The following is a 24,903-nucleotide window of genomic DNA, read 5'->3' as shown; positions in this document are numbered from 1 at the left end:
CATTCAAGACATCAAAAAGACAGGATTCTTGATACCTTGATTTATTGCATGAATCAATAAAAGTTTCCAACGTGTTTTTGGAGTCTCTTTTTAATACAGAATATATAAAGCAAATTAAACGAGTAATCGATCAATAATATAAACCATGTTAAGTCTTTCAAAATTAGAAAAAAAGATATTAACAAAAAAAAATGACAAGTTACTATGCCTTCTTAAATGTTAATATGTGTATTGATCTATTACTCAATTCAAATCATATTCTCGATATACACGCATTTAGACTCATAGCAAATAAAATTTACAATTTTTTGAAGATATTATATCATTCTCTATGGACTGTTACTATCATTATCACTTTCAGTAAATATATATAAAGTATAATACCGGGGTTATTTTTTTTATTGGCTAAAATCTTCAGACTATTTGGCGTACAATAACTTTACTTTTAAGAAACCGTCTATAACTCCAATAATACCTTTATATTTATTATTACTTTGTAATTTATGAAACAAGATGTGTAGAAAAACTAAGGATTGAACAGTTTTGGGGTAAATAGTCAGCCAATTCCTGTAATATAAAATAAATATTTTGAGTTTAGTTTATATGATATCAATCTCATTTGTGTAGCTTGTCCAGAAATGGACCCACTTAAGCTATGTTTATCAAGTGTTTCTCGTAGTTTTTTTTATCTCAAACAAACAAAGCCATTCGCTTTACTGTAAGGATTACCGCATGCTATATTCACACAAAAGCGTGAGAATTATTTTCCAGTTTTTCTTGAATTGTCATCATAATCAGATTAATCTGTGTATTACCAGAATCAAAGGAGTTAAATGTGTAGCTACCTTGATTTTAACTTTAATGAGATAAAGAAAAGGTAGTGTAAATTATATAAAAAAAAACTAAATATAAATCGCTACACGAGCAACGCGTTGTATTAATTAAGATTAATATTCAGTTGTCGTCTGTATTATAGATTCCAAATTATCCTTCTCTGTCTCTGTCTCTGGATAAAGCAATATCTAATATATGTTTTGGTGTGCAATTCTCAACTCATTTCTTTATTGTTTCCTTTTAACAAGAAAGTAAATTTTGATGTATTATATATATATATCTTTGCCTTTTCTTTATATTTATATATATTCACATATATCTTATATTGCTTTAATTACATTCACTCCTTCTTTGTTTTCCTTAAAAAAAACTAAAAAAAAAAAAACTGGCGTTTAAATGTCGGGCTTAATTAGAGCCTCATTTTTTAAGTTGACCTACGATACTTTGTATTCACTACACAGGCGTCCATTTATGTCCACTTGAGCGTCTTTTTAAAAATGTATTCTTAGCGACAGTAAGCCATATTCAGTAATCGTATCTTGGACTTATTCAATAGAATTTTATATTTTTAAAGCTAGCCTGTATATACATTATAAAGTCTGATCTTAACTTGGCATAATTACCTGATTAGTATATCTTGTTAAAAAACAACTTCCAACTTGTTAAAGTTATCAAGATAAATAATATACTGGAGTTTTATTGCGGGCCATTGCTTTTACCGTTTCAGAAAAAAAATCTAAGAAAATATTCAAATATTACTTACTTCAAAGTTAAATACATGTATAATATAAAAAAACGCGGTGCTAAAGTTCAAAGTATACGTTTTTTATCAGTCAAATGAATGTTATACTCTTACGACTTCGAAAGAAAGAGGTGTATACAAGAGAATCAACTAGCAGCTTGAAATTAGTTGCTTTTAATTTATTGTATGTTCTATTCTGCCTCATATTTTATAGACTTTTTATCAGGATATATATATATCAAAAATACATTTTTGATGTGAGATTGATGTAAATAATAATAAGAGCTTTATAATTTTGTCTGGCAAGATCTTGTGTTTTGATTTTAACACTATTCAGTAAAACTAAATACGCGAGCTATTATTCTTATAATATCATAACTATATGCTCATATACTCATATTTTATTTTTTCATATAGTATTCTTTACATCTACAGGACACGCGAAATTATTTATAAAATATTGGATTTTATTTTAGTAACAAAGTCATATATACATATATATACTCAAAACTATATTCTTCTCACTGGTTGACTGAACCTGACCGGTTTAATATTTTACCAATATCATGTCTTAGAATCTAATAATTTTTCTCTTTCTCTTTCTCTTTCTCCCTCTTTCATTCTATCAATACTTGTAAGCTTTATTTAACTTTTCAACACAACCTTTTTATTGTGTATAAAGATACATTATATCTAAACATTCACAGGGGTTTTGTACTATTAGAGCAATCTCTAAGCTCATAGTACTATCTTTAAAGCTCTATAGTCTTGCATGTCAACAAATGTCTAGAGAATATTCTATAACTATTTCTTGACACGATTCTAATAAATTTTTTCTTAATATTATCAAATACTTGTTTTTCAAGAAATATATCTTGATAGAACTTGACAAAGATGAATTGCTATATACGGAAACTCGCGAATATACAGAAACCAAGCCAAAAAAATAACGCGCTTTATACCTTTAAAGAAGAAGAAGACATACTTTTCCACGAGTTTTCAGAGATTTAACATAAAGGTATATTATTATTACTATTACAAGAGAAAATAAAGGGATATTGAACATTCCTCACTCGAAGATAATGAGCATATCAAAGTGATAAAAATAAAGCTGGTACGGCTGGCCCGAAACTAAAGGTAGTATTATATAGCTATATGAGCCATAATTTATTATGCAACAAATATTGATATTGCTGTATAATGTATTATCCAGAATATACATATATATATCTTTATTTCTAGTAAAATGCCTTTATTCACTAATATTTAATAACTACGACAAATAATATAGCTCTTCAGGAATAATAATAATAAAATAAAAAAGTTATATAAGATTTCGGACAATAATAGATAGTAGAGTAGAGAATATTTTTTATCTGGTAGGAATCGCTTAGCTATTTATATCTTTTAAAAAAAGATAATGAATTTGCTAATAATATTAGAGGGAAAAGTAAATATGGTGGCAGGTTGTTTGGAAGAAAGGTGTTGTAAGTTTGAGAATAAAAATAAAATAAAAGATGGTTTGTGAAACAAAAGATTGTAATTTAAAGAGAAAGAAAACGCGACCATGAAAATAATATTGTTGTGAAAGAAAGAGAAGATGACTTTGGAGAAAGTTATATAAAAAAATGGAATACGATAGTTTTAAGTGGACAAAGAGAAACAAAATAATAATATACGCGACAAGAGTAGTATATTATCCATCTTAGAAAGTTGAGCCCTTTTCTCCTGTTTATTAATACCCAAACCTTTTGAAATCTTACAAAAAAAATCTCTAATTATTTCTTGCTTTCATTGTGCGGATATTCCAATCTCTCTTTAACTATCACATCGTAATACCGTAGCTTGAATTTAGAATATAATAACGTTATGGCAATTAATTTTGTTAATGCTTATAAGTAAAAGAGTAAGGTATTCCCAGTATATATATGCATACTGTGAGAAAAAAGTGGACTATTTGATGGTATTCTAGGTGGTCTTTTAGATGGCTGTTTTGGTAAAATAGAGGTGTTATCTCACAGAAATTTCAATTTTCCATGAGTTGGCCACTTTTCGGCACTTTGATTTCCAAATATTTGTTTCACTTTTTACTAAAATGGTAGCCACTCACAGAATTTCTGTGAGAAAAGTGCCCAAATCACAGAAAACTTGAATGAATTTTCTGTCACTTATCTTTTTTTTAAAACAAATGATGCCAAGAATCTTTATTTAAGCAGGATGTTGTTGTAAGACGTAAACTATACAGAACATGATATTGAGACTAAAGATCAATAGTACAGAAATGACTATAACATAATCATATAGTTGGGTCTTATTTACAGTGAAGTAAAAAAATTGTACTAGTATAAAAGTTGTACCTAGTTACATAGTAGGCAATAAGACGAAGGATATGTATTTAATGTGAGACTATTAGAAGCTGACAGTTATATTTTAAACACTTATATACCAAGGGTTTTATATGCTCACATTGAGATATATACTTGTAAAGAACAAACTACCTCTGAAAGAGTAAAACGGAATTCTTTCTTGCACTCAGCGTTAGAAAGGTCTTCAAGATTTAAGCGTTTGCGGCTTCTACTCTTGGCTTTAGTTTCCTGCGATATTTTATCACCAGTAATAAGACACTAGATCAGGTCAGGGTTAATTAAAAGCATTTTTTTGGTGTAAGTTGTCTTTATATTGGTATTACAAAAGAAATGCACTGCTTTTGATTTTTCTTTCTCGCAGAAACTGTAAAAAAATTAAATTACGATATTTATTCCGATGTTAGACATCAACTTTTTATATTTAAGCAGCCCCGAATTTTCTGTGAGATAACACCTCTATCGAAAAATTCACTGTGGTAAATGGCAGCATTTATAACTCCGTACTCGTAGCTTTTCTACGCGCTCGTATCGAATATACGCGCTCGTAGATTCTCCAGCAAATGCGATTTGTGGGATTTCAGATTGTTTTTGCATCTAATCCAATCAATTGCTCCAAATATGGTAGATCTATACCTTTTTAGGTACTTTAAATTTTCTTATAATTGGTCCAACAAACTTAATGTTTTATAGCAAAATATTTTTATTTTTTGACTTTATTAATAGTAAAAGTAATAAAATAAGGCTCTTCTTTAACCTTCTCATATCTATAGCATTGCCTCTAACAAAGGGTACTAAAAAATAGTAGACGAATGATAAAATAAGTATGTAAAGAAGAAGACTATAATAATTTTAAATTAAATAAAATATAGTAAAAGTCTAATTTAAATTGTAAGATCAAGGTCTTTATAAGCTACTAGATATCGCTTTGGCCAGAAATAAAAAAGGGAGTTTCGTTTAACATTACAAGAGCTATAGCTATATATAATTCTATCTATAAAATATGTGTATGTGTGCTTATCTTGTAAGGCTTTGATAAAAGGTTTTGTGTTATAGGGTCTTGTTATAGATCTCTTGCTTAATATTGTTATCGCCCAAAAGCTATAAGTTATTGGTTAGTACTTTGTAAAGCCTCAAAGACTTGTCAACAATAGTAATAGTGAGAAGAAATAGAAAGAAAAAGACTTTACGAAATAAAAAACAAGTTCGCATTAAAAAAAAATATCAGTAGGTACGACTGTTTCTGGTATAAGCTCAGATCCAAGATACAAAGTTCATAGGGCTTGTTTGACCCTCTAGTTGATTTTTCTTTAATCAAGCAAGTAGTTCTCTCTATTCGGAAATCAAGATGGTTTCCTGGGTTGACGACGAGACTTTCATCTTCAAAATATTTCTCTAGAGCCAAAATAGTATAGAGATATTCTAAACTTGGTAAGTGCTAGATGGTGTTCAAAAATCTGCCATTTCTTTCCAAAATAAGGCAGCTTGTTTCAAATACTCGTAGATTTTTTTCTACAGTGATTACCATTGTCGCGGGCATCTAAAAAGGGACATCACGTGCCTTTATTCTTGTCTCGTTTTGGAAAAGTAAAAAGATGTGCTAAAATAATTTGTCTTTTTCCTTTTTTGTTACCTTTTCTTAAATACACCCTCAGTTAACATTTTCAAAATTAACAACAGTAAAAACAACAACAGCAACAACAGCAACACTGATTCTTCCACCAAGCTTCTTCGAATTTTGGCTTTAGTTCTTCATTTTCGCAGAAATGCTTACTTGACCAATGTTGAGATAATCTTGAATTAAATGAGTAAACAACACTTGATCCTGCAACAACAAGTAGAACGGTCCGAACAGCAGCTTCTTCAATGGACAAAAAACATCATGCTTGAAAGTTCGCAATTAGTTAGTCGTGATTACTTCTACATGTTCTACACTTGCAGACTGCACTCGTTCACTTTGGAACGCAGGCCCAGAGAAGTCAACCATGTTAGATATGGCGTGTATAGACAATGATGATATGTTCGACACCCATCTTTGACCAACGATCTTGGAAAAACAGCCTCCGGTCACGATACTGAATGAGCCGCGCAAACTTTGAGTTGCTGCTTAAAATTGTTAGCCAACATCAGGTGTACGAGGCGACTTTGAATGACCATAGCTACCCTATTGAACTTCAATTTGCAACAGTTCTTTGGCGCTTTGCAAATACGAATTTTGAATACCGTCTTGCTGAACAGTTTCTTGATATCAGTGCTGGATCATATACACGATTCACAATGCGGTTCATTACTGCCATGTCAGACTATTTCGATAAGCTCGTGAACTGGGGAGTATATGACAGCGAAACAACAAGAAGAAAGGCGGCTGGATTTGAGCAACCTGAAAGACGCGGTGTTCGTCTACCTGATGTCATTGGGGCAATAGACGGAAAGCTTATTTCCATTCAAAAGCCCTCTTTACACGGAAACTTCTATGTGGATTGCCACAACAACTCTTCTGTGATTGTCCTTGCTGTGCTCTTCACAACTTTTGCTTGGACAACGGTGACAATGCAAGAAGCATGCCGGAAGACACTCTTCGTACTTTTGAGAGCCAAGTGCGTAGTTTTGGGGCATATGCAGACGGAGATGATGATAATGTCGTGGAGATAGCAGTTGAGGATCTTGATCCATTTTTGATCGAGATACCTGTGGATTTGAAGAATGCTTCTCGAACTGTGAATCGTTCTGTGAGACAGCTCCAAATCTGCACACGATCTTTCACAAGAACGTGGTAGACAGAGAAGAGAGAGAATGACGGAGGTCATGAAACCATTGACAAACACCCAGACCAGACGGATCCAAGCTGTCCTTCGAGAGCAGCAAAGGCAGCAAATGCACCAGCTAAGACAGGGCAACTAGCTAAAGGAAATCTCCAGAAGAGGGCGCAGAAGAAATATCTCTCGAAACGACCAATAAAAAAAAGCAACAAACAAAAGATACACAAAGTTTGTTTTCTTTATATCTTTAATTTATTATTTTGTATAAAAAAGAAAAAAGGTCAACTAGTTATTATTATTATGATTATTATTATTTTCACCGTTTCTATTTCTAGCGTTAAAGAAAGGCGCAATGACGCTTAACCACCGGTCATCAGATTCTCTCAAAGTCCTTTCTAACATTTCCAACATCTGTTGGTGCTGTTGCCGTTGGTCTCGTCGAAAAGCTTCATTCTCCTCCCTCATCGAAGTAACAAGAGATTGTAAGGCTTCCCTTGAACGCTCTTCATTCTCATGGTGCATGCCCAGAAGCCTTTCAAAGAGCGTGGCATCTATTTCCTCCTCATATTCTTCCTCATATTCTTCTCTTGTTCGTCTTGTACCCCTGGTAGGTAGCCTACTAGAAGGACCGGCACAATTGGTGCTGTTTAATGTAACTGTTCCAATATTCGTGTCAGAAGTACTGATAATAGAAGATTCAACAGAAGAAGAAGCAGCAACCTCGATGTTTCTCTGCGATTCAGCTATAGCAGGTTCAGCCCTAGGTGTCATAGAAGTCGTAATTCCATGGCGCCGATCACGAACCATAGATTCAACGTTGACACCAAGATTTACGGATGGATCATCACGCAGGATTTCGAATAAATGGTTGTAGTATGGCCATCTCTCTTCACCCATACCTCCTCCAACTCTTGTTCCATTAAGGACTCGCTGAATCGAATGGAAGTTCTTCTTCAGATCACCCCACTTGTATTGCAACTTTTTTGGTGTTATTATGTCGTTTGGAACACCCACGTTAAGGCCATTTTCATTCATAAGTCTCTTGAAAGTGACCGTCATCTGGTCCCACCTTTCGCCTCTTAATTGCGTATTAGGCATGTTAATCAAGCTCATGTAGTTAGGCTTAATAATGTCATTCAGAAAGATGACAATGGTCTGATGGTCCTAAGAAAGGTTCACTCGATTGGACGCTTGACTTGGAGTAACTGCGCTGTCTTGGTCAACACCACGACCATCACGGCCACCATGGTCACTGATACTGTCTACACCATTATTTGCAGAGGTAACGGTAGACTCCTCCAAATCAGCATCTACAGAAGCTGTTGTTAGATCATCATCATGACGGAAAAGCTCAAGAGAGGTAAGGGAGTGTGGTGGATCCTCACTTGTCAAATTTTCACTGTTAGAAAAAGAGTCAACAGTTGTTGTATCGTCTGTTGGTAGGGCGATAACGCTGGTAGAAGCGAAATCGGTTGTTTCATTACTGTTGGTGTTGTTGCTGGAGGAGGAGGAGGAAGTGTTGTCAAAATCCAATACAAAATATCCAGGGATGTGCTCTTGTCTCATTATTATATATTTAAGTAAAAGATGTTTTTTGTGAAGAATTGGTAAGGTAATTAAATATTACTTGGTTTATTTAATTCGTTTTATACTTCAATTTTATTTTTCATCTCAGAATTAAAAAAAATTAAATCCAAAAAAGGAGTGCTGGTAGTTTAGATTTTCTTTTTGCGATCCCAGAAATTTTCCATGGGTATGTTTTGCAGCCTGAAAATTTTCGGCACCCCTTTCCCTTTTGGGCTTTTGTTCCCTTTTAGAATTCCGGTTATTTTCCGACATCGACATGTTGGGAACCAAAAACACTGCTTAAATTTTCGATGCCGATAAATTTACGGGTGGTGGCGAGCACCCAATAAGGCGAATTAATCCTTTCAGAAAAACGGGGAATACCTTTATTACTTTTACATGGATAGTTTGAATATTCAAAATTGTAAATAGAAAATGTGTCTTTGATTAGAACCATATATTAAAGTCCAAAGTAATGAGCTCTCTATTTGTGAGCCTTGGGTGTGTAAAAATGATAAAAAAAAACAAGTGGGTGCGCTTTATTGTTGACCAGTCACCATTGGAAAGTTTCGCCTGTTTAACAGTGCTCCTTTCAGACTACGAATCTCACTTTTTAGGGCCTGAATACCCGGGGACTCACTATTGCGTTTGGCACTATAAGGATTTCCATATGATGCATAAGATGGGCTATAGTTGTCTTGTGTATCATTCAGTACAGAACGGAAGCTATTCATCGATGAGCGGAAGTCGCCATAAGGTGTTTGCTTTGTGCTCTTAACCAAGAGACGTGCCTGGCTTACAAGTTGTTCCAGGCCTTCGGATAGATGCTTATGCTCATTAACAAACACCTTGATTGAACGCTGCTTATCATCATCCAAAGCATCTAATGGATCTTCTTCTTCTTCCTCATTTGCTTCTTTTACATCCTTAAGTTTTTTGTTGATCTTAGCCAGGATTTCCTTTCTCTGGTTACATCGCTTCTGCTGGTAAGCTGCAATTGCGTTGAAAATTGGTTGGACAAAGTGCTGTCGAAATCAGAGTGTTAAAACCATATCTATATTACAATCACATGACATAATATACCTTTACAATTCCAACAACACCTGCAGTAGCACCTACGGCTATCAGCCCAAAAACAACTGCTATGGCCATGACCTTTTCAGTAGGAACAGTAGGAGGAAGAGGCTGAGGATAATAGACAACTTGTGGTTGTTGCTGATAGGTAGAAGGACGAACAGGGATCAATGGTGCAGAAGACATGTTTGAAGAAGTGGGAGGTGTGGACTTGACGATAAAAAGAAAAGTTAGATAAGCTATGAAGTTAGAAACTGTCTTATTACATGTTAGTTATACCTTTCTTGGTGACACTGAAATAGTGGTTGAGCCAGAGTCTCCCGCACGTCGAAACGCCTCATCGATCTCTGATTGAGTCAAGTTTTTTTTTTTTAAAAAGGCAATCTTCTTGTCATTGTCGGCAGTCTTTACATTAGGTGAAGAAAGAAAAGAGACTGCTGACTTGATGAGATCTTCTCGAGGTGGTTCTGAAGGTGAAGAGGATTGTACAGGAGAGGCAGAAGGTGTTACTGCTGTTGTGGGCATTGTGGGCGTTGTAGGCGGTGGGGATACTACATGTGTATTAGGTGTAGTAGGTACAGTAGGTGCAATAGGTGCAGCTGTTGCTACTGTATTTGTTGGGGTGGTTTCAGAAGTAGGTGGTTGAGTTGGAAGAAGACTTGAAAGTGCAGAAGTATCAAGAGGGGTGTCTTTGTTTTCAGGAGTATCTCCAGCCATGGTAAGTATCGATTATGTGAAGAAAGAGTGCGCAAAGTGAAAGCTGGGATACGATTTATTGCGGGGGAATATTTTTCACATGCTGACTCAACATACTCACAGCTTGTCCAGTTAATCCCACTGACAAAGGTTGGCTTAGTGTTCCTTCTCCGACAGAAAAAATGCCTACTCTCTTACAAACCATAGATCATACAGGATATTCGCTCAATAAGCAATAACAAAATGTTTGATTAAAAGTACAAACAGATCAAGACAATATTACTTTTCAATGCAGAGGATCTCCTGTTTTTTAGTTAATAGTATTCACAGTTCCGTAGACCAATACACAATTTTCAAGTTGGAGTCTTAAGCGTTAAAATAATGCTTGTTTTACTAATATTCAGCATTAAATTTCCCAAGACTAATGCAATGTTTGTCATCCTAATTCAATTCCTTCCTCATAAAAACCAGCCTTCAAGCAGTGGTGCTTTCCAAAATTATTTATTAGAAATGATTTTTATAAGCGCAACCAAGAAAGAAGAAGTTTAGGCAGAGGCCTCAACGGTCTTCTCACGGGGAGCACGGTCACCACGACGACGGGGCTTAAAGTCGTTGGCAATAGGGTTGGTGACCTGGACACCAGCGAGGTTCTCGAAGTTGAGGGACTTGAGGAGTTCCTGTAAAAGAGAGATTATTGTCAGTATAGATATCCTAAGCAAGAAAATATTTATAAAGAATATAAAAAATTCGTACCTGGGTCTCGGGATCAATCTCGATGGCAGAGGTATCCAAAGCGGAGAACTCGGGAACGTACTGATCTCTGCGCTCACGCTCCTCTTCCTGCATCTTGAAGGAGATGCCACGGACGGGACCACGGGAGATACGCTTCATCAAGTGGGTGGTGAAACCAGCGATCTTGTTGCGGAGACGCTTGGAGCTAATGATAGCAACCTCATCGGCGATCTTCTTGTTGGTCTGGAAGTCGAGAGTAAGACGGGGGTAGTACTTCTCGATCAACACACGGGAGGCCTTCTTGACAGTCTTGGTTCTATATAATCATCGATCAGCATGTAATCTAGCATTTGATCATTGTCGTAGTCGAATGTTACCTAACGCGACCCTAAAATAAATCGTATTAGTTAAACTGAATACCCATCCATCCATTGATATGGCTTACCATTGTATGTTATGCTGGACAAATGGATATAAAGGGAGGAGTCCTTGAAGATTGATCGTTCTCAATATATTACTTTGGATGTGACTCGAAGATGCTTCTTGATGGTTGCGATACCGGACATTTCAAACTCCGCACACACTTCTTGAAAGTTGTTTACGATTGCCACTATTATTGCTTCTTCATCTATCCTCTATCTTTTCAACCATGGTAATAGATTGCTCGACGGAATACCTACCATCTACCGACCCTACGAATGGATGGATGAATTTACCATGATATTTAACTGCTTTTTTTAACCATTAGTCCGCAGCTGCCAGACCCGTTATTAACGTCTACGCCGAATCAGGCAACTCCACTGATGGCACTCTCCCCCTCCCCGCTGTCTTCAAGGCTCCCATCCGCCCTGACATTGTGAACTTTGTCCACACCAACATGGCCAAGAACAAGCGTCAGCCCTACGCTGTGTCTGAGAAGGCTGGCCACCAGACATCTGCTGAGTCCTGGGGTACTGGTCGTGCTGTTGCCCGTATTCCCCGTGTCAACGGTTCCGGTACTCACCGTGCTGGTCAGGTATGCATATTGATTCGAAAATAGGCTTTGTTATACAGTATCTAATCAGCTCAATCTGTTGGTTCTATATGATCTGCTTGATCTATTTGAATTGATTAGGCTGCTTTCGGTAACATGTGCCGTGGTGGTCGTATGTTCGCTCCTACTAAGACCTGGCGCAAGTGGCACATTAAGACCAACTTGAACCAGAAGCGTTTCGCCACTGCCTCTGCTTTGGCCGCCTCTGCTCTTCCTTCGTTGGTCATGGCTCGCGGTCACCGTGTTGAGAAGATTGAGGAAGTTCCTCTTGTTTTGTCCGACAAGGTCGAGACTCTCACAAAGACCAAGGATGCCGTCGCACTCTTGAAGGCTGTCAACGCCTACGCTGATGTCGTCAAGGTCTCCAACTCTCGCAAGCTCCGTGCCGGTGTCGGAAAGCTCCGTAACCGCCGTCACCGCCAGCGTCGCGGTCCCCTTGTCATCTACAACGAAGACAACGGTATCGTCAAGGCTTTCCGCAACTTGCCCGGTGTTGAGGTTGTCAACGTCCGTCGCTTGAACCTGTTGCAGTTGGCCCCTGGTGGTCATCTCGGACGTTTCGTCATCTGGACCAAGAGCGCCTTCGGTCTTTTGGATGCCCTCTACGGTACCTACGAGACCCCCGCCACCTTGAAGAAGGATTATGTTCTTCCCGCTCATATCATGACCAACCCTGATGTTTCTCGTCTTATTAACTCTGACGAAATCCAGTCTGTTGTCCGCCCCGCTGGTAACAAGCACGAGAAGCGTCCCTTCACCCAGAAGAAGAACCCTCTCCGCAACCAGGGTGTCATGAACCGCCTCAACCCCTACGCTCAGGTCCTCCGTCGTGCTGAGATCGTCGCTGACTTGAAGCGCAAGTCTGGCAAGGTCTCCAAGGCCCAGCCCCCCAAGAAGACCAAGCGCACCAAGCACGTCGCCACCAAGTTCCTCGAGACTCTTCACTCTGCCTAAATCTCTAATGTCGTTTTCTTTTGATTGTTCTTGCTTTCCCTTATCCCAGTTTTGTTTTTGAGCAGTTAATAAATGTCATAAAGCGCAGGCAGCTTGTCTGATCTGATCGTTTGTACCATATACTCAATGACCCTGAATTTTATTATCTTATATCATTTGCGGCCTTTATTCTTTCAAGTAGTACAGTAAATTTAAAATGTAAAATCCGCTGGTTTTCAATTTGATGTTGTGCAAACAAAAAACTGTGTCCAACAATGATTTCACTTGTATTTAACGTGATAAATAACCTAGTTTACTGAAGAACACCATTGCTTGAACTTGAAACTAATATATAAACTTTCTATTATTATTAATAGAGCCATGTTTAACTAGTAATTTAGGATAATTGAAAACAATCACATGATTCTGCCTTTGTTTTAGACGAAACTACTACAAATTCAGACAAGCAACATATTTTTTTGAGACAAATGAAAAAAAGAAGAGCTGTTTTGTGTTTAATTAAAAGAAGATATTTGATCTTCATTTCATACAACCCCGCAGAGAAACCTCTTTTAACACACGATGATAGTGTCAATGAAACAAATCTTGGCGATAGAGCTAGAGAAATTGATATTAGTGATGAAAAGAGATAGGTATGACGTGCTGAGGCATATTTGAATTGTTATATTAACAAAGAATTTGAATTGAGATGATTTTGATATTAAAAAAAATGGTTTAAAAAAAATCAAGCTGTCTTAATTTTCAAATTAAAATGCTGTACGTTCAATTGCGGAGGCTGATAGTTTTTACGTGACTCTAGGTCATTCGAGTCTTCTTGGTCTTCGGTTCTAAAGTCCCTTGCCGTTTTTCCTTTATTTATCTCCTTACAACTCTCCTTTAAACGATACAAATAATATAAACGGCCACTGATTATCAGCACAATGGCCGATAAAATTGATATATCTGCAGCTGATAACGATACGTTTGACTCTTCCGCAGCGCCTATTCACGCTGTTGACACTACTAGTCAACCGCATACTTCAGCTAAAAAACTCATTCCAGCAGACATTGTCCCAGACTTGCATGCATTCGCAAAAAGCGATGGTTTAAAAACCGAACTCGCAACCCACGATGCTAATGAAATCAAAAGAGTCATCACAGAAGCAGAAAAGAAGCCTGTAATGCCATCCCGTCTTAGAAAGAAACTTGAAATTTCTACAGAGGGGATCACTTCTACTGATCGAGAAGACATATCCCCAACTATGGTGGGAACTTTCCCTCACTGCCCTCTCCCAGCTTCACGAATTCCTCCGTGGTATAGAACAGGCTGGACAGCTTTCTCAACTGAGAACAATCCAGGTGGTTCATTGAATATCAAGGCAACACAACCCAAGTTCCATATACTGGATGAAGCCATCCCAAATATGTACTACGGAGAATGGTGGCATAATGTCTCTGCTCTTGTAATCACTGCATTGATGGCCTGGATAATTGGAAAAGTTGGTGGTGGCCTAGGACCTGTTTTTCTCGGATGTCTTTTCTTGGGTAAATAATTACATAATTTTTCTAGTATCAGTGTTAATTAAACTTGCTTTTGTCCACAAGGTACATACTATCAGCTGAGCATACGTCGCTTTAGGCGAAATGCGAGGGACGATATTCAACGGGAAGTTGCTAAAGTAAAGGTTGAGGCTGACGAAGAGACTGTGGAGTGGATGAACAGCTTTGTCCAAAAATTCTGGTTGATTTTCGAGCCTGTTCTCAGTGCCCTTGTTGTGGAGAATTTGGACACATACATTACCGATTATCTTCCCAGTTTCCTGGACTCAGTTAGACTTACAACATTCACTTTGGGAACCAAGCCTTTTCTGATCGACAGCGTCAAAACTTATCCAAATACTGAACCTGATACTGTCGTAAGCCTTTTTTTTTAAAAAAAAAGAAACATATTACCAACCTGTTTATTTTATTTAATACACTTTTTTCTTTCTTTTCAGTGTATGGACTGGCGCGTGTCTTTTATGCCCAATGATCTCACGGACTTGTCGGCAAAAGAGCTCGATTCTCGAGTCAATCCGCGAGTAGTCATGACTGCACGTGTCGGAAAAGGGTCTCTTGGCGCTGGATTTCCGATTCTTGTTGAGGATATGAGCTTTACTGGCCATATGCGCGTTAACATTCGATTTATGAGCAAGTTCCCTTATATCAAGACAATTGATGCATGTTTTCTTGAGAAGCCTGAATTTGATTATGTTTGCAAGCCTCTGGGTGGCGACTCTTTCGGGTTTGATGTCAACATTGTTAGTGTCATACTTAGTGTCATACCTTATACATGTACAGATATATTTACAGAGTTTCCTAAATTAACCAGATCCCCGGTCTCCAAGGCTTTATTGCCGACCAGATTCATGCTATTTTGGGCCCACTTCTCTATGCTCCTAATGTGTTTACGGTTGAAGTGGATAAATTCATGGCCGGTGATCTAGATATGAGTAAGTATGCTTTTTTTTTTAAAAAAAAAACACACACCCCCATGGCAATCAATCTAACCCTAAATAGGTCAAGCAAACGGTGTTCTGGCAATTACTGTCTATTCTGCTTCACCTATTAGTAATTGTGAGGATCTGATCTGTGAACCAGCGAACCCTTTTATTCGCTTCTATATTGATCATGCCCAGGAACTTGGACGTACAAGTCCCAAGGAAAAAACATTGGAACCTCAATGGAATGAAACCCACTTTTTGCTACTAAACAATCTCACTTCTCAGCTCTGCTTGGAATTAAGAGACCACAACCCCGGTTCCAAAGACAGACGATTAGCAACCGGAATTTATGATCTTCGCGAATTGGATGCTGAAAACAAATATGATCAAGAAGGAGTGTAAGTCAACGGGCGTTGTGTGACATAAACATCAACAAATGGTTAACCCCATAACATAAATATTGACAGAAATGTCGTACTCTTACGAGATGGAAAGTCTATCAGTGATTTGAGAGTCGATCTGCACTACTTGCCTATTTCAAAGCCAATAAAGAATATCGATGGAACCATCGAGCCTGCTGTGGAGTCCAGTAAGAAAATATACATACACATACCTATATCTTACAAGCTATTAATCTTCTGCCCTTAGATTCTGGTGTATTACGTTTGACTGTTCACGAGTGTAGTGATCTTGAAGGAGACAAAATCAGTCCTTATGTGCGCTTGATTATTAGTGGAACCGAAAAACTCAAAACGCCAGTGGTGAAACGCAACAACAACCCTAGTTATGAAGTATCCCAAGAGATGGTTATTTTGGACAAGTCTGAAGTTTTTATTCGCGTGGAAGTCAAAAATAGTGCCAATAACAAAGATGTATTGGGTGTGTGCACCTCTTACTTGAATGACTTGATGAGAACACAAGAAGAGAACGACTATCGTCTTACTTTAACTCGCGACGGAAAGGATGTGGGTACTATTCGCATGAGCGCTCAATGGAAGCCAGTGATAATGTCTGGTATTTCTGAAGGCTTAGGTGGTCACGGATTTGACAGTATGTATAAATGCAAAAGTGTATTTAATATAGAAAAAAACGATCGTTAATTTGTCTTATATATATATATATATATAGATCCACCTATTGGTGTAGTTCGACTCGCTTTATGGGAAGCCAGAGATTTACGCAACGTAGAAGCAGTAACAAACGGAAAGTCTGATCCCTATGTGCGTGTTTTATCGGGTAACCAGATCCGTGCATCCACCGAGGTTATTGACAACAATCTTTATCCTGAGTGGGGTGAAATTCACTATATTCCAATTCACTCCCCCAAAGAAGACTTGTTGCTTGAAGTCATGGACTGGAACCAAAGAACGAAGGATAAGTCCCTTGGCGTAACTGAAATCCATATGAGTAATCTTGTTCGCCAATGCATCGGTGATCAGGCAGAGAACCCAGACAGGTGGTGTGAATCTACCGGAAAGAAGATTGATCAGTAAGTAAACTTTTAAAAAAAAGGTATTCCTAGTGCAGCTTATCTTACAGATTTTTTTTTATAATTAGGTGGGCACAGCTTCGTTCTACTGATAGACGTTCCACAAAGGGTGAATTACGCTATACAGCCGAGTTCTTACCTGCACTTTCTATCCCACAAGTACCTACACCGGAAGAAGGAGAACTAGTGAGCTCACATCAAGAGCCACCTCTGAAAGACTTGCATGGTTCTTATATAAAGTACACGCCCGATGATTTAGTTGACTTGATATCATATCGTTCTGGTATAATCAAGGTCAAGATACACGAGGTGTCTCTTCCACATGTAGCAGCAGCATATTGTCGTCTTGTGGTAGATTCTCTGAGCCCCCAATACAAAACTTCCAAAATGAGAGGCAAAGATATCAAGTTTGAAGAAACTGGCGATGCGTTTATAAAGGAAACAGACTTTTCTCGAGTGGCTATTGAAATCAAACCAGCATCTTCAGATGAAAAAGATGATGTCAAGATTGGTTACTGGGTTGATTCTGCTAGCAAGATCGTCCGAAGGATTCAGCAGCAGCGACGTCGCCAACAGCAAGACCCTGAGACTAGCTTCAAGGGTGATTGGTATCCATTGATGGGAACAAATTCTCCTGGGCGTATTAGATTGAGTTTTGACTATATTCCTTTGTCGAATTTTACTCTGAACCCGGACGAGAGCTTGGAGAGTATGTATTTTATGAGATGCTTGGTATCAAGATGAGTGCACATATGCTGATACAATATTGACTATTTTAGATCAAGGCAACCTCACTGTAACACTTGTGAGTGCCACAGATTTGATGGCTGCGGATAAGTCTGGTACTAGTGATCCATATGTTGTCTTTACTGTTAACGGAGAACGTGTTCACCGAAGTGCTGTTATCAAAAAGACTTTGAATCCTGTCTGGAAAAACGAAGTCTTCACGGTTGCTATTCAATCGCGCGTAACAGCTAGTTTAAGAATTGAAGTGTTTGACTGGAACCAGATTAAGGGACACGACCCTATCGGATCTGGTGGCATCACTATCAGAGGTGATATGGTAGAAAGTTTTGAATCGCGAGATGCAGTGATTCCTTTGGATGGTGTTGCTGGCGTATCCGGCAGTGTGCGTGTTCGTTTTATGTGGCAGCCTAAGCTATTGATTAACAAAAAGACACAAACCTCTGTTCTGGGAGACAATCGAATGTACACAAGCGAGATACCCGAAGCTGTTCCAGAGCCGCCTAATAATGTGGTTGCTCCAGCTCAATCGACATACACCGAAATATTGGCTGATAGTAGCATCAGCGCAAGTAACCGTTCAGGATATGCTGGCACTAATTCAGACAATGAGTCAGTTGGAACAAATCCCCGATTTAGTATTGACACGAACTCTATTATAAGTTCTTTTGCAGACAGTTCTGGTGGAAGCGAATCACAAGGTGTGAATGGAGAGGTGACTGTTCAGATTGTGGAAGCCAGAGGTCTACGTGGAGTCGATCGGGGTGGAACGAGCGATCCATTTGTACGGGTGGTAGTGGGAAGAAGCCCTACTTATAAGACCAAAGTAATTAAAAAGACATTAACTCCTGAATGGTAAGAGATCATTATCCAATGTATCGCATTATGTTGACAACCCATGGCTTGTTTTAGGCATGAGACTTTTTCTGCTTCCGTATCCAATCAACCTACCGTCTTTGACTTTAAAGTTAAAGACCACAATAAGTTAAAGCATTCTATAGATCTTGGCCAATGTAGGTGGAATATTTGGGACTTATTACACGTGGAAGATGGCCAAATTGCGCCTGTCGACATCTGGCTACCGCTCTACCCTACCGGGAGTGGAGAATTGCGCTTAAAGATTGAATTTGCGCCTGCTTAAGGAAATATCCAATATAAATCAAATTCAATACTATTTATCCACAAACGCATTGACTATGTCTATATTATCTTTAGCTTGTTTGGGAGAGTTTTATTGTAAGAGGTTACACATTGCCATTGTGGCTTCTCTTGACGGATTAGAAATTTTTCTTGAGCACATTTTTATGGCCAATGTATTTTTATTATTATTTTGTACCCTTCTCTTTATCTTTCTCTTTCTCTTCCTCTTCAATAAAAAAAAACTATTGTTTTCTCACTCTAAATGCCTTCTAATGGTAAACTAGTTATTCACACTTAATTACATATATATTTTTATGTTTTCTAAAATGTCAAAATTAATTTATTTATTTTAAACTTTCTTACTAGCTCATTATGTCGAATCTCTTCCTCCTTCACCGACAATAGAAACCAATATCCGGCCTTCAATGTGTCCTCAATGCTACCACCAAATCGACAGTACACAGCCACCGCATACTTCTTTCCTTTGTTGTGTTTTCTGGAGAAGTTCAGAGCTTCCTTGGAAATGTACCGAGTGTGGTTATATACAAAAACAAACCCAGGCCTCCGGTAATAATAACATCAAAGCAGTAGACTCTGGCTATGATACACCTGTCAAGGATGAGAGTTCTCCTCAGTATGTACCTATGCATGCTCCTACTCCGGCATGGGTTGCCCGTACAGGCTGGACACCTCAACCAGACATAAATACTGTTATCAACCGAGGATTATGTACAAGTTGCGACTCATATGTAAAAATAGAGGGTGGAAATTGTTCTCAATGTGGAATTCCATTAGCCAAACCCAAATAGTATAGAAAAAAAACAGTTTATTTATACCTTATATACCCAGATGGTTCTTTGAAAAACAGTAACTAAGAAGCTTTTATTATTATTAATAATAATAATATTGCGCACAGACTATATAAACGCACAAATTATTTTAATAAGGAAGGTGATGGCTTCACAGTACTCTGATATTAAAAACAAAAAACAAATAAAAATATAATTTTTTTTAAAAAAAAAAGCATTCATTTTATTTCGTTTTATAGTAGTACACAAAAAGAATGCTTGTTGATTATACTTTTTATGAAACGACATTCATATATACCTTGGTACTATATAACATGTGTAGCTTATACAAGAAAACATGTATTTTCTGTCTTAAAAGAGAGACCCATTTTCATTGTACATCATAAATTTCCGAGAAAACTATTGTACATGTTACCGGAGCAGAAAAAGGCATTTATTTCTTCTGTAAGTAAAAGTTGGGATTTTTAAATTCAAAATATCTAAAAGAGGTTTTCTAGCTTCTTTATATTACCACTGTATCTTATTGATTGATTATAAGCCTAGTAACCACTACCAATACTTTTGATGGATACTTGGATACTAAAGCTCCTAGGTTTTATATATATATAATTGAAAAACAAAACATAGTAAACTTGTTCCTATTGAAAATTTGTAACCAAAAAACAAAAGTTAAAACTCAATAAAAGCGCGGCTATGTTCTGCTTACATTAAATAAATGAGTAATGGTAATCAATATATTGCATTTATCATATCAAAATCTAGACCTTGCAATTCACTGCAAGCATTTATTTGAACTAAAAAAAAAGAAGAAGTATGAATATTAGTCCTGAATATAACGATTCAGGTTTTAATTTTCAACAATTGTAGCTGCCTGATTTTTCTTATTATGTTGAATTTCTGGTTATACTCAAGTTTTGTCGATCGGTGGCAGCCATAATAATAATTAAGGTTATATTTTGATTGTTGTTTGTTACAAGGTAAAAGTAAAATTATTTAGCTCATTTGTTCGTAAAAGGAAGAGTACTTGATATGTTAGTTACTTTGTAAGTCTACCGCGGCCTACAGTTTATGGGTACAATTGGTTCCTGAATCTCACAAGCCTATTCACGCACCGCTTATATTCAATAATGTTGGCTATTTTACCTTTATTGATTCTTCACCCAGAACTTGGCTAAAACAGATTTACATCCTTTTTTTTTAAAAAAAAAAAACCTTAATATAGCTCTATACATTCAGTTGACTTTACTAATGTTTTAAACTTCTCCTTTTATTATAATAAAGGATGTTTTTCTCTTCGTTTCTCTCTCTCTCTTGGATAATCCAAGAACAATTGTACTACGTCACAGTCTTTGTGGTGCGAATAGCTAAGGCCCAAGATAGCATGATTGCATTGGGTGAACTTCTTGTCCTGTAGATCACTTTCTAACCTTTCATCAATCATGGTAAGATGACATTCTGACCTCCTTTCACATAGTGACAAAAAACGATGCGCACACCCTTGTCATCTGCATCTATGTTGTTCTATTGGACTATAGCTTTAATTGTTTTATACTTTTAATAACAGGGTACAGGTACTGACAAGGCAGTTGGTGCCGTCGCGTTTTTTGCCTCAGTTGCAATCTTTACTTATTATACAATTTGGTCTTTATTGATGGTAAGTATGTCTATATATTATGTACTGATTTTTAACAATAAACAGCCATTTGTAGATGAAGGCCACCCATTGCGCAATTACTTCTTGCCTTGGGAGTATGCGATTCGTATTCCTCTTATCATTCTCATCGTTGGCCTCACTGTCATCTTCACATTCCTCGGACTGGTTATGGTCAAGAGTAAAAATAAGCAAGACAAGAAAGCCAAATAATAAAGTGCCAGACACACCATATTCTCATATTATTACTTTAAATATATACATGTACACGCATAAATATAAATTTGTGTGAACTTGTTTTAATTGTCTCATTTATAATATATTTTACTTTTTTCATTTATTTGTATTTATCAACCACTTATACAAAAGCTTATATTCTTGTTCTTGTTCTTGTATCCTATTCCTTGTCTTGCCTTTCCAAAAGGCTTCTTTCCTTTGAGAGAAGGTTGTGACTCTTCAATTTCAACGTCTCAAATATTTTTTATTTTATTTCGTTAGTAGACCTTTACTACCGCTTTTGTACATACGTCTTTTCTCTTTTTTATATATATATATATTTCTTCTACCGCTTAACGACCACTATGTCTGACGCACAACTTCCCGACAACGTCGAACTCTTGCGTACACGTGTTTTTATTGAGCGCGATCGTGTGTTCAGTGTATGTAGAATTATTCAGAGAGAAACAAGCCATTAGGTTGTTCACACACAATCTATAAAATAGGCTAGTGGCAATGATTACCCTCATCAGTATCCTGGAATCAGCAACGCATGGGATCTCGAGTCCTTCAAAAAGGCAAGTGAGCTTGATTCAGACGATTGTAGATCATCATAATCCTGACATTTTGTCTACAGAACTTCAGCATCAAGATCAATCGTTTGTCAGACCACAGTATCGAATTTGACCTCAAGGGTGTTGACGCTTCTATCGCCAATGCTTTCCGCAGAATTTTGATTGCAGAAGTAAGTATACTGTCAAATATTATTGTTGTTTTGGTAGTATCTTCTACTTTTTTTGTAATAACCATAATTTTTGTTTTTGTTTTGTTTATTAAGGTTCCTACAATGGCTATTGAAAAGGTTTATGTCATGAACAACACATCCATTATTCAAGATGAAGTATTGGCACATCGTTTGGGTCTGGTACCCATTCTCGCTGACCCATCAGCATTCGAATTTAAGGCCGGTATGTTTGGTCTACAAATAATCAATATTTCTATATCCAACCTAAAAAAGTAAACTGACATAATTATACGTTTTTTGTAGAGGAGGATGGACCCACCGACTTGAACACAATCGTATTCAAACTCAAGGTTAAATGCGAACGTAACCCTAATGCCGCAGCTGGTGAAACTGACCCATTGAAGCTGTACAAAAACTCAAACGGTGGGTTGGATAAAGTAGAATTATTTTAGTGTTGTTGAGAAGGGTGAAAGAAAGGTCATTTATACTTTGTTTGTTTGTTTGTTTGCTTGCTTACTTGATGAGTACAGTATACTCAAAGGACTTGGTATGGGAACCCAAGGGTGACCAAGAAGAGAAGTTCGGCGATCAGCCCATTCGTCCTGTACATGATGACATTTTGCTTGCAAAGCTTCGACCTGGACAAGAAATTGATATGGAATTGCACTGTCACAAGGGCCAGGGCAAGACTCACGCAAAATGGTCACCCGTTGCCACAGCATCTTACCGCCTTTTGCCAGAAATCACAATCTTGGAACCCATTACAGGTGATGACGCGTACAAGTTCCAAAAGTGCTTTGCTCCGGGTGTTGTAGATGTTGTGAAGAAGAACGGTCAGATGGTTGCCAAGGTTGTAAACCCTCGCAAGGATACAGTGAGCAGAGAAGTTCTTCGACACAAGGAGTTTGAAAATAAAGTACGATTGACAAGAGTCCGAGACCACTTTATCTGTAAGCAACTTTTTTTTCCTTAAAAAAAACAAAAGTAATAGTCAGTCATACTACATAACACTAATACTTATCGGCTTCTGTTAGTCAATATCGAAACCTCGGGTATTATTCCTGCTCAAGATCTATTTGGTATGGCCATCAATGTGCTTATTGAGAAGATCAAGACCATCCAGCCTGCGCTTGCCAGTGCTACATCTGCCGCATAATTTTTTATTTGCATTTTATATACTTTGCTAGACATTCAAGAAAGAGAAAGAAAAAAAGAGAAAAAAAAAAGAAAAAGATCAAATACAAATTGAAACTTTTATATTGAGTGTTGATTGATCATTTTTTTTATTGTATAAAGAAGAAGAAAAAGGAGAGTGCGCTATCGTACAAAAGGGAAACAAAATGTGATACATATTAGTTTGGTGCAGTCTTTTTGTAGGCACGTCTTGCTCTAACAGCCTGAGCAAGATTATCGAGCACCTTGACAGTACTTTCCCAATCGATACAACCATCAGTAATAGAAACACCATATTTAAGAGCAGCTGGGCCATCAGCAGGAACACTCTGCTTGCCTTCGTTCAAATGTGACTCCAACATCACGCCTACCAAACCATCCTCTCCTGCTGCAATCTGCTCAGCAAGGCATTGGGCTACCTTTGGCTGGTTGCGGTGGTCTTTGCTAGAGTTTCCATGAGAACAATCGACCATGATTGACGTCTCTAGTTTAGCCTTCTTAAGCTGTAGCTTGGCATCTTGAACATATTCGGCACTGTAGTTTGGTCCATGGTTTCCACCCCGCAGAATGATGTGACCATCAGTGTTGCCGGTAGTGTGGGTAATTGCTACCACACCTGCACGAGTGATACCTAAAAAGTGATGGGGGACAGCAGCAGCGCGTATGGCATCCAGGGCAATAGTCAGGTTTCCATCGGTACCATTTTTGAAGCCGATGGGGAAAGAACTGCCTGAGGCGAGTTCACGATGTAACTGAGATTCTGTTGTGCGGGCACCAATGGCACCCCATGAGATAAGATCAGCAAGATACTGAGGTGAAATTGTGTCGAGAAGCTCGACTGAAACTGGCATTCCCATTGAGGTCAGCTCACTCAATAGACCACGCCCAATGCGAAGACCTTTGTTGATATCAAAGCTATTTGTATAAAATAATATTAGTATAATTAGTTATGGACTGGCAAACAATCAAAGTATTTTACCTTTCATCAATATCAGGATCATTGATCAAACCCTTCCAACCAACTGTTGTCCGTGGCTTCTCAAAGTAAGCACGCATCACAATAACTAGATCGTCTTGGTGCTTGGCCTTAGCTTCCAAGAGTAGTTTGGCTAACGTATATTTATCCACGTGTAAGAGTTAGTTGGCTCAGAATAACGAGCTATTTTTTTTACATACCATATTCCTTTGCTGCAAGAGTGTCGTGAATTGAACACGGCCCAACGATAACAAATACACGGTCATCGTCCTTTGTAAGGATTCTTGATATTTCCTCTCTTGCTTGTGCCACAGTCTCCTTTGATTTTTCAGACTATAGAATTTGATCTGATTCAATATGCTGGCCAGTGTTAGAGATCAAAATATAAAGTTTTACCAGAGGAAACTCCTCAGCAATGAAACTTGGGCTCAAGAGAGCCTTGTAGCCTTGAATACGCAGATCGACCATGTTAAAGAGATATGAAGAGAAAGAAAGAGGTATAACTTTTTTGATTTTTTATTATTTTTAATATTAAAAATAGCTTGCTTTTATAGACGCCATTTTTTCTAAATAGAGAACTTGATCTATCAAATATATATATATATATATTTAATATTTTTAGACTTATAAACAAAAAAGATATAAAAAAAAACAAGCCAACAAAACATATCTCAGCCATGCATGAGCCGTGTTTAGTTTACAAGAACTGCGCAGACTATTACAGCCAGACGATTGGCTTAAAAGC

General features: G+C 37.5%; 10 protein-coding genes across 10 annotated transcripts; 6 read left to right on the top strand and 4 right to left on the bottom strand.

Annotated features, from left to right (window-relative positions):
* Window positions 1-3,784: 3,784 nt before the first annotated feature.
* PHYBLDRAFT_68074 (hypothetical protein) lies at window positions 3,785-4,536 on the bottom strand (the record flags this gene model as incomplete). The annotated part of the gene is made up of 3 exons (XM_018441882.1): window positions 3,785-3,886; window positions 4,075-4,200; window positions 4,447-4,536. 3 exons carry the CDS (start codon window positions 4,534-4,536, stop codon window positions 3,785-3,787), a joined length of 318 nt encoding a protein of 105 aa, XP_018295154.1.
* Window positions 4,537-5,743: 1,207 nt separating this feature from the next.
* PHYBLDRAFT_142627 (hypothetical protein) lies at window positions 5,744-6,716 on the top strand (the record flags this gene model as incomplete). The annotated part of the gene is made up of 3 exons (XM_018430843.1): window positions 5,744-5,940; window positions 6,060-6,483; window positions 6,531-6,716. 3 exons carry the CDS (start codon window positions 5,744-5,746, stop codon window positions 6,714-6,716), a joined length of 807 nt encoding a protein of 268 aa, XP_018295153.1.
* Window positions 6,717-6,742: 26 nt separating this feature from the next.
* Window positions 6,743-8,264, bottom strand: PHYBLDRAFT_142626 (hypothetical protein; the record flags this gene model as incomplete). Its single annotated transcript, XM_018430842.1, has 3 exons — window positions 6,743-6,840; window positions 7,019-7,820; window positions 7,878-8,264. The coding sequence occupies 3 exons, from the start codon at window positions 8,262-8,264 to the stop codon at window positions 6,743-6,745; spliced, it is 1,287 nt and encodes a 428-aa protein (XP_018295152.1).
* Window positions 8,265-10,503: 2,239 nt separating this feature from the next.
* PHYBLDRAFT_40386 (hypothetical protein) lies at window positions 10,504-11,239 on the bottom strand. Its single transcript, XM_018440141.1, has 4 exons — window positions 11,212-11,239; window positions 11,144-11,154; window positions 10,788-11,082; window positions 10,504-10,711 (listed from the first exon to the last, which is right to left on the bottom strand). Exons 1-4 carry the CDS (start codon window positions 11,212-11,214, stop codon window positions 10,580-10,582), a joined length of 441 nt encoding a protein of 146 aa, XP_018295151.1. The 5' UTR covers window positions 11,215-11,239; the 3' UTR covers window positions 10,504-10,579.
* Window positions 11,240-11,403: 164 nt separating this feature from the next.
* Window positions 11,404-12,874, top strand: PHYBLDRAFT_131862 (hypothetical protein). The gene is made up of 3 exons (XM_018429447.1): window positions 11,404-11,418; window positions 11,515-11,781; window positions 11,881-12,874. The coding sequence occupies exons 1-3, from the start codon at window positions 11,416-11,418 to the stop codon at window positions 12,751-12,753; spliced, it is 1,143 nt and encodes a 380-aa protein (XP_018295150.1). The 5' UTR covers window positions 11,404-11,415; the 3' UTR covers window positions 12,754-12,874.
* Window positions 12,875-13,673: 799 nt separating this feature from the next.
* PHYBLDRAFT_180329 (hypothetical protein) lies at window positions 13,674-18,843 on the top strand (the record flags this gene model as incomplete). Its single annotated transcript, XM_018438297.1, has 11 exons — window positions 13,674-14,277; window positions 14,338-14,648; window positions 14,730-15,032; window positions 15,104-15,224; window positions 15,292-15,613; window positions 15,683-15,804; window positions 15,864-16,265; window positions 16,344-16,704; window positions 16,773-17,413; window positions 17,484-18,303; window positions 18,361-18,843. 11 exons carry the CDS (start codon window positions 13,674-13,676, stop codon window positions 18,587-18,589), a joined length of 4,236 nt encoding a protein of 1,411 aa, XP_018295149.1. The 3' UTR covers window positions 18,590-18,843.
* Window positions 18,844-18,850: 7 nt separating this feature from the next.
* PHYBLDRAFT_185948 (hypothetical protein) lies at window positions 18,851-19,613 on the top strand (the record flags this gene model as incomplete). The annotated part of the gene is made up of 2 exons (XM_018439173.1): window positions 18,851-18,863; window positions 18,955-19,613. The coding sequence occupies 2 exons, from the start codon at window positions 18,851-18,853 to the stop codon at window positions 19,395-19,397; spliced, it is 456 nt and encodes a 151-aa protein (XP_018295148.1). The 3' UTR covers window positions 19,398-19,613.
* A 1,202-nt stretch (window positions 19,614-20,815) lies between these two features.
* On the top strand, window positions 20,816-21,278 carry PHYBLDRAFT_40394 (hypothetical protein). Its single transcript, XM_018440142.1, has 3 exons — window positions 20,816-20,839; window positions 20,962-21,051; window positions 21,097-21,278. Exons 1-3 carry the CDS (start codon window positions 20,837-20,839, stop codon window positions 21,259-21,261), a joined length of 258 nt encoding a protein of 85 aa, XP_018295147.1. The 5' UTR covers window positions 20,816-20,836; the 3' UTR covers window positions 21,262-21,278.
* Window positions 21,279-21,597: 319 nt separating this feature from the next.
* PHYBLDRAFT_40396 (hypothetical protein) lies at window positions 21,598-23,165 on the top strand (the record flags this gene model as incomplete). Its single annotated transcript, XM_018440143.1, has 7 exons — window positions 21,598-21,707; window positions 21,771-21,842; window positions 21,902-22,009; window positions 22,103-22,232; window positions 22,313-22,432; window positions 22,540-22,959; window positions 23,044-23,165. The coding sequence occupies exons 1-7, from the start codon at window positions 21,630-21,632 to the stop codon at window positions 23,163-23,165; spliced, it is 1,050 nt and encodes a 349-aa protein (XP_018295146.1). The 5' UTR covers window positions 21,598-21,629.
* Window positions 23,166-23,270: 105 nt separating this feature from the next.
* On the bottom strand, window positions 23,271-24,656 carry PHYBLDRAFT_131857 (hypothetical protein). The gene is made up of 4 exons (XM_018429446.1): window positions 24,555-24,656; window positions 24,359-24,491; window positions 24,162-24,291; window positions 23,271-24,097 (listed from the first exon to the last, which is right to left on the bottom strand). The coding sequence occupies exons 1-4, from the start codon at window positions 24,624-24,626 to the stop codon at window positions 23,362-23,364; spliced, it is 1,071 nt and encodes a 356-aa protein (XP_018295145.1). The 5' UTR covers window positions 24,627-24,656; the 3' UTR covers window positions 23,271-23,361.
* Window positions 24,657-24,903: the final 247 nt, after the last annotated feature.

Source organism: Phycomyces blakesleeanus, assembly GCF_001638985.1.
Source record: "Phycomyces blakesleeanus NRRL 1555(-) unplaced genomic scaffold PHYBLscaffold_5, whole genome shotgun sequence".
NCBI classification, from domain to species: Eukaryota; Fungi; Mucoromycota; class Mucoromycetes; order Mucorales; family Phycomycetaceae; genus Phycomyces; species Phycomyces blakesleeanus.
This window is presented reverse-complemented; position numbering and strand designations above follow the sequence as displayed.

Coding starts and splice junctions, on each gene's coding strand:
- PHYBLDRAFT_40386 (XM_018440141.1), bottom strand. Junction 10,712..10,787: donor AGATTGATCCCGAGACCCAG/GTACGAATTTTT, acceptor TCTCTTTTACAG/GAACTCCTCAAGTCCCTCAA.
- PHYBLDRAFT_131862 (XM_018429447.1), top strand. Junction 11,782..11,880: donor GTACTCACCGTGCTGGTCAG/GTATGCATATTG, acceptor TGAATTGATTAG/GCTGCTTTCGGTAACATGTG.
- PHYBLDRAFT_40394 (XM_018440142.1), top strand. Junction 21,052..21,096: donor CAATTTGGTCTTTATTGATG/GTAAGTATGTCT, acceptor AACAATAAACAG/CCATTTGTAGATGAAGGCCA.
- PHYBLDRAFT_131857 (XM_018429446.1), bottom strand. CDS start 24,626: ATGGTCGATCTGCGTATTCAAGGCTACAAGGCTCTCTTGAGCCCAAGT. Junction 24,292..24,358: donor TCTTGCAGCAAAGGAATATG/GTATGTAAAAAA, acceptor AATATACGTTAG/CCAAACTACTCTTGGAAGCT. Junction 24,098..24,161: donor GATCCTGATATTGATGAAAG/GTAAAATACTTT, acceptor TTATACAAATAG/CTTTGATATCAACAAAGGTC.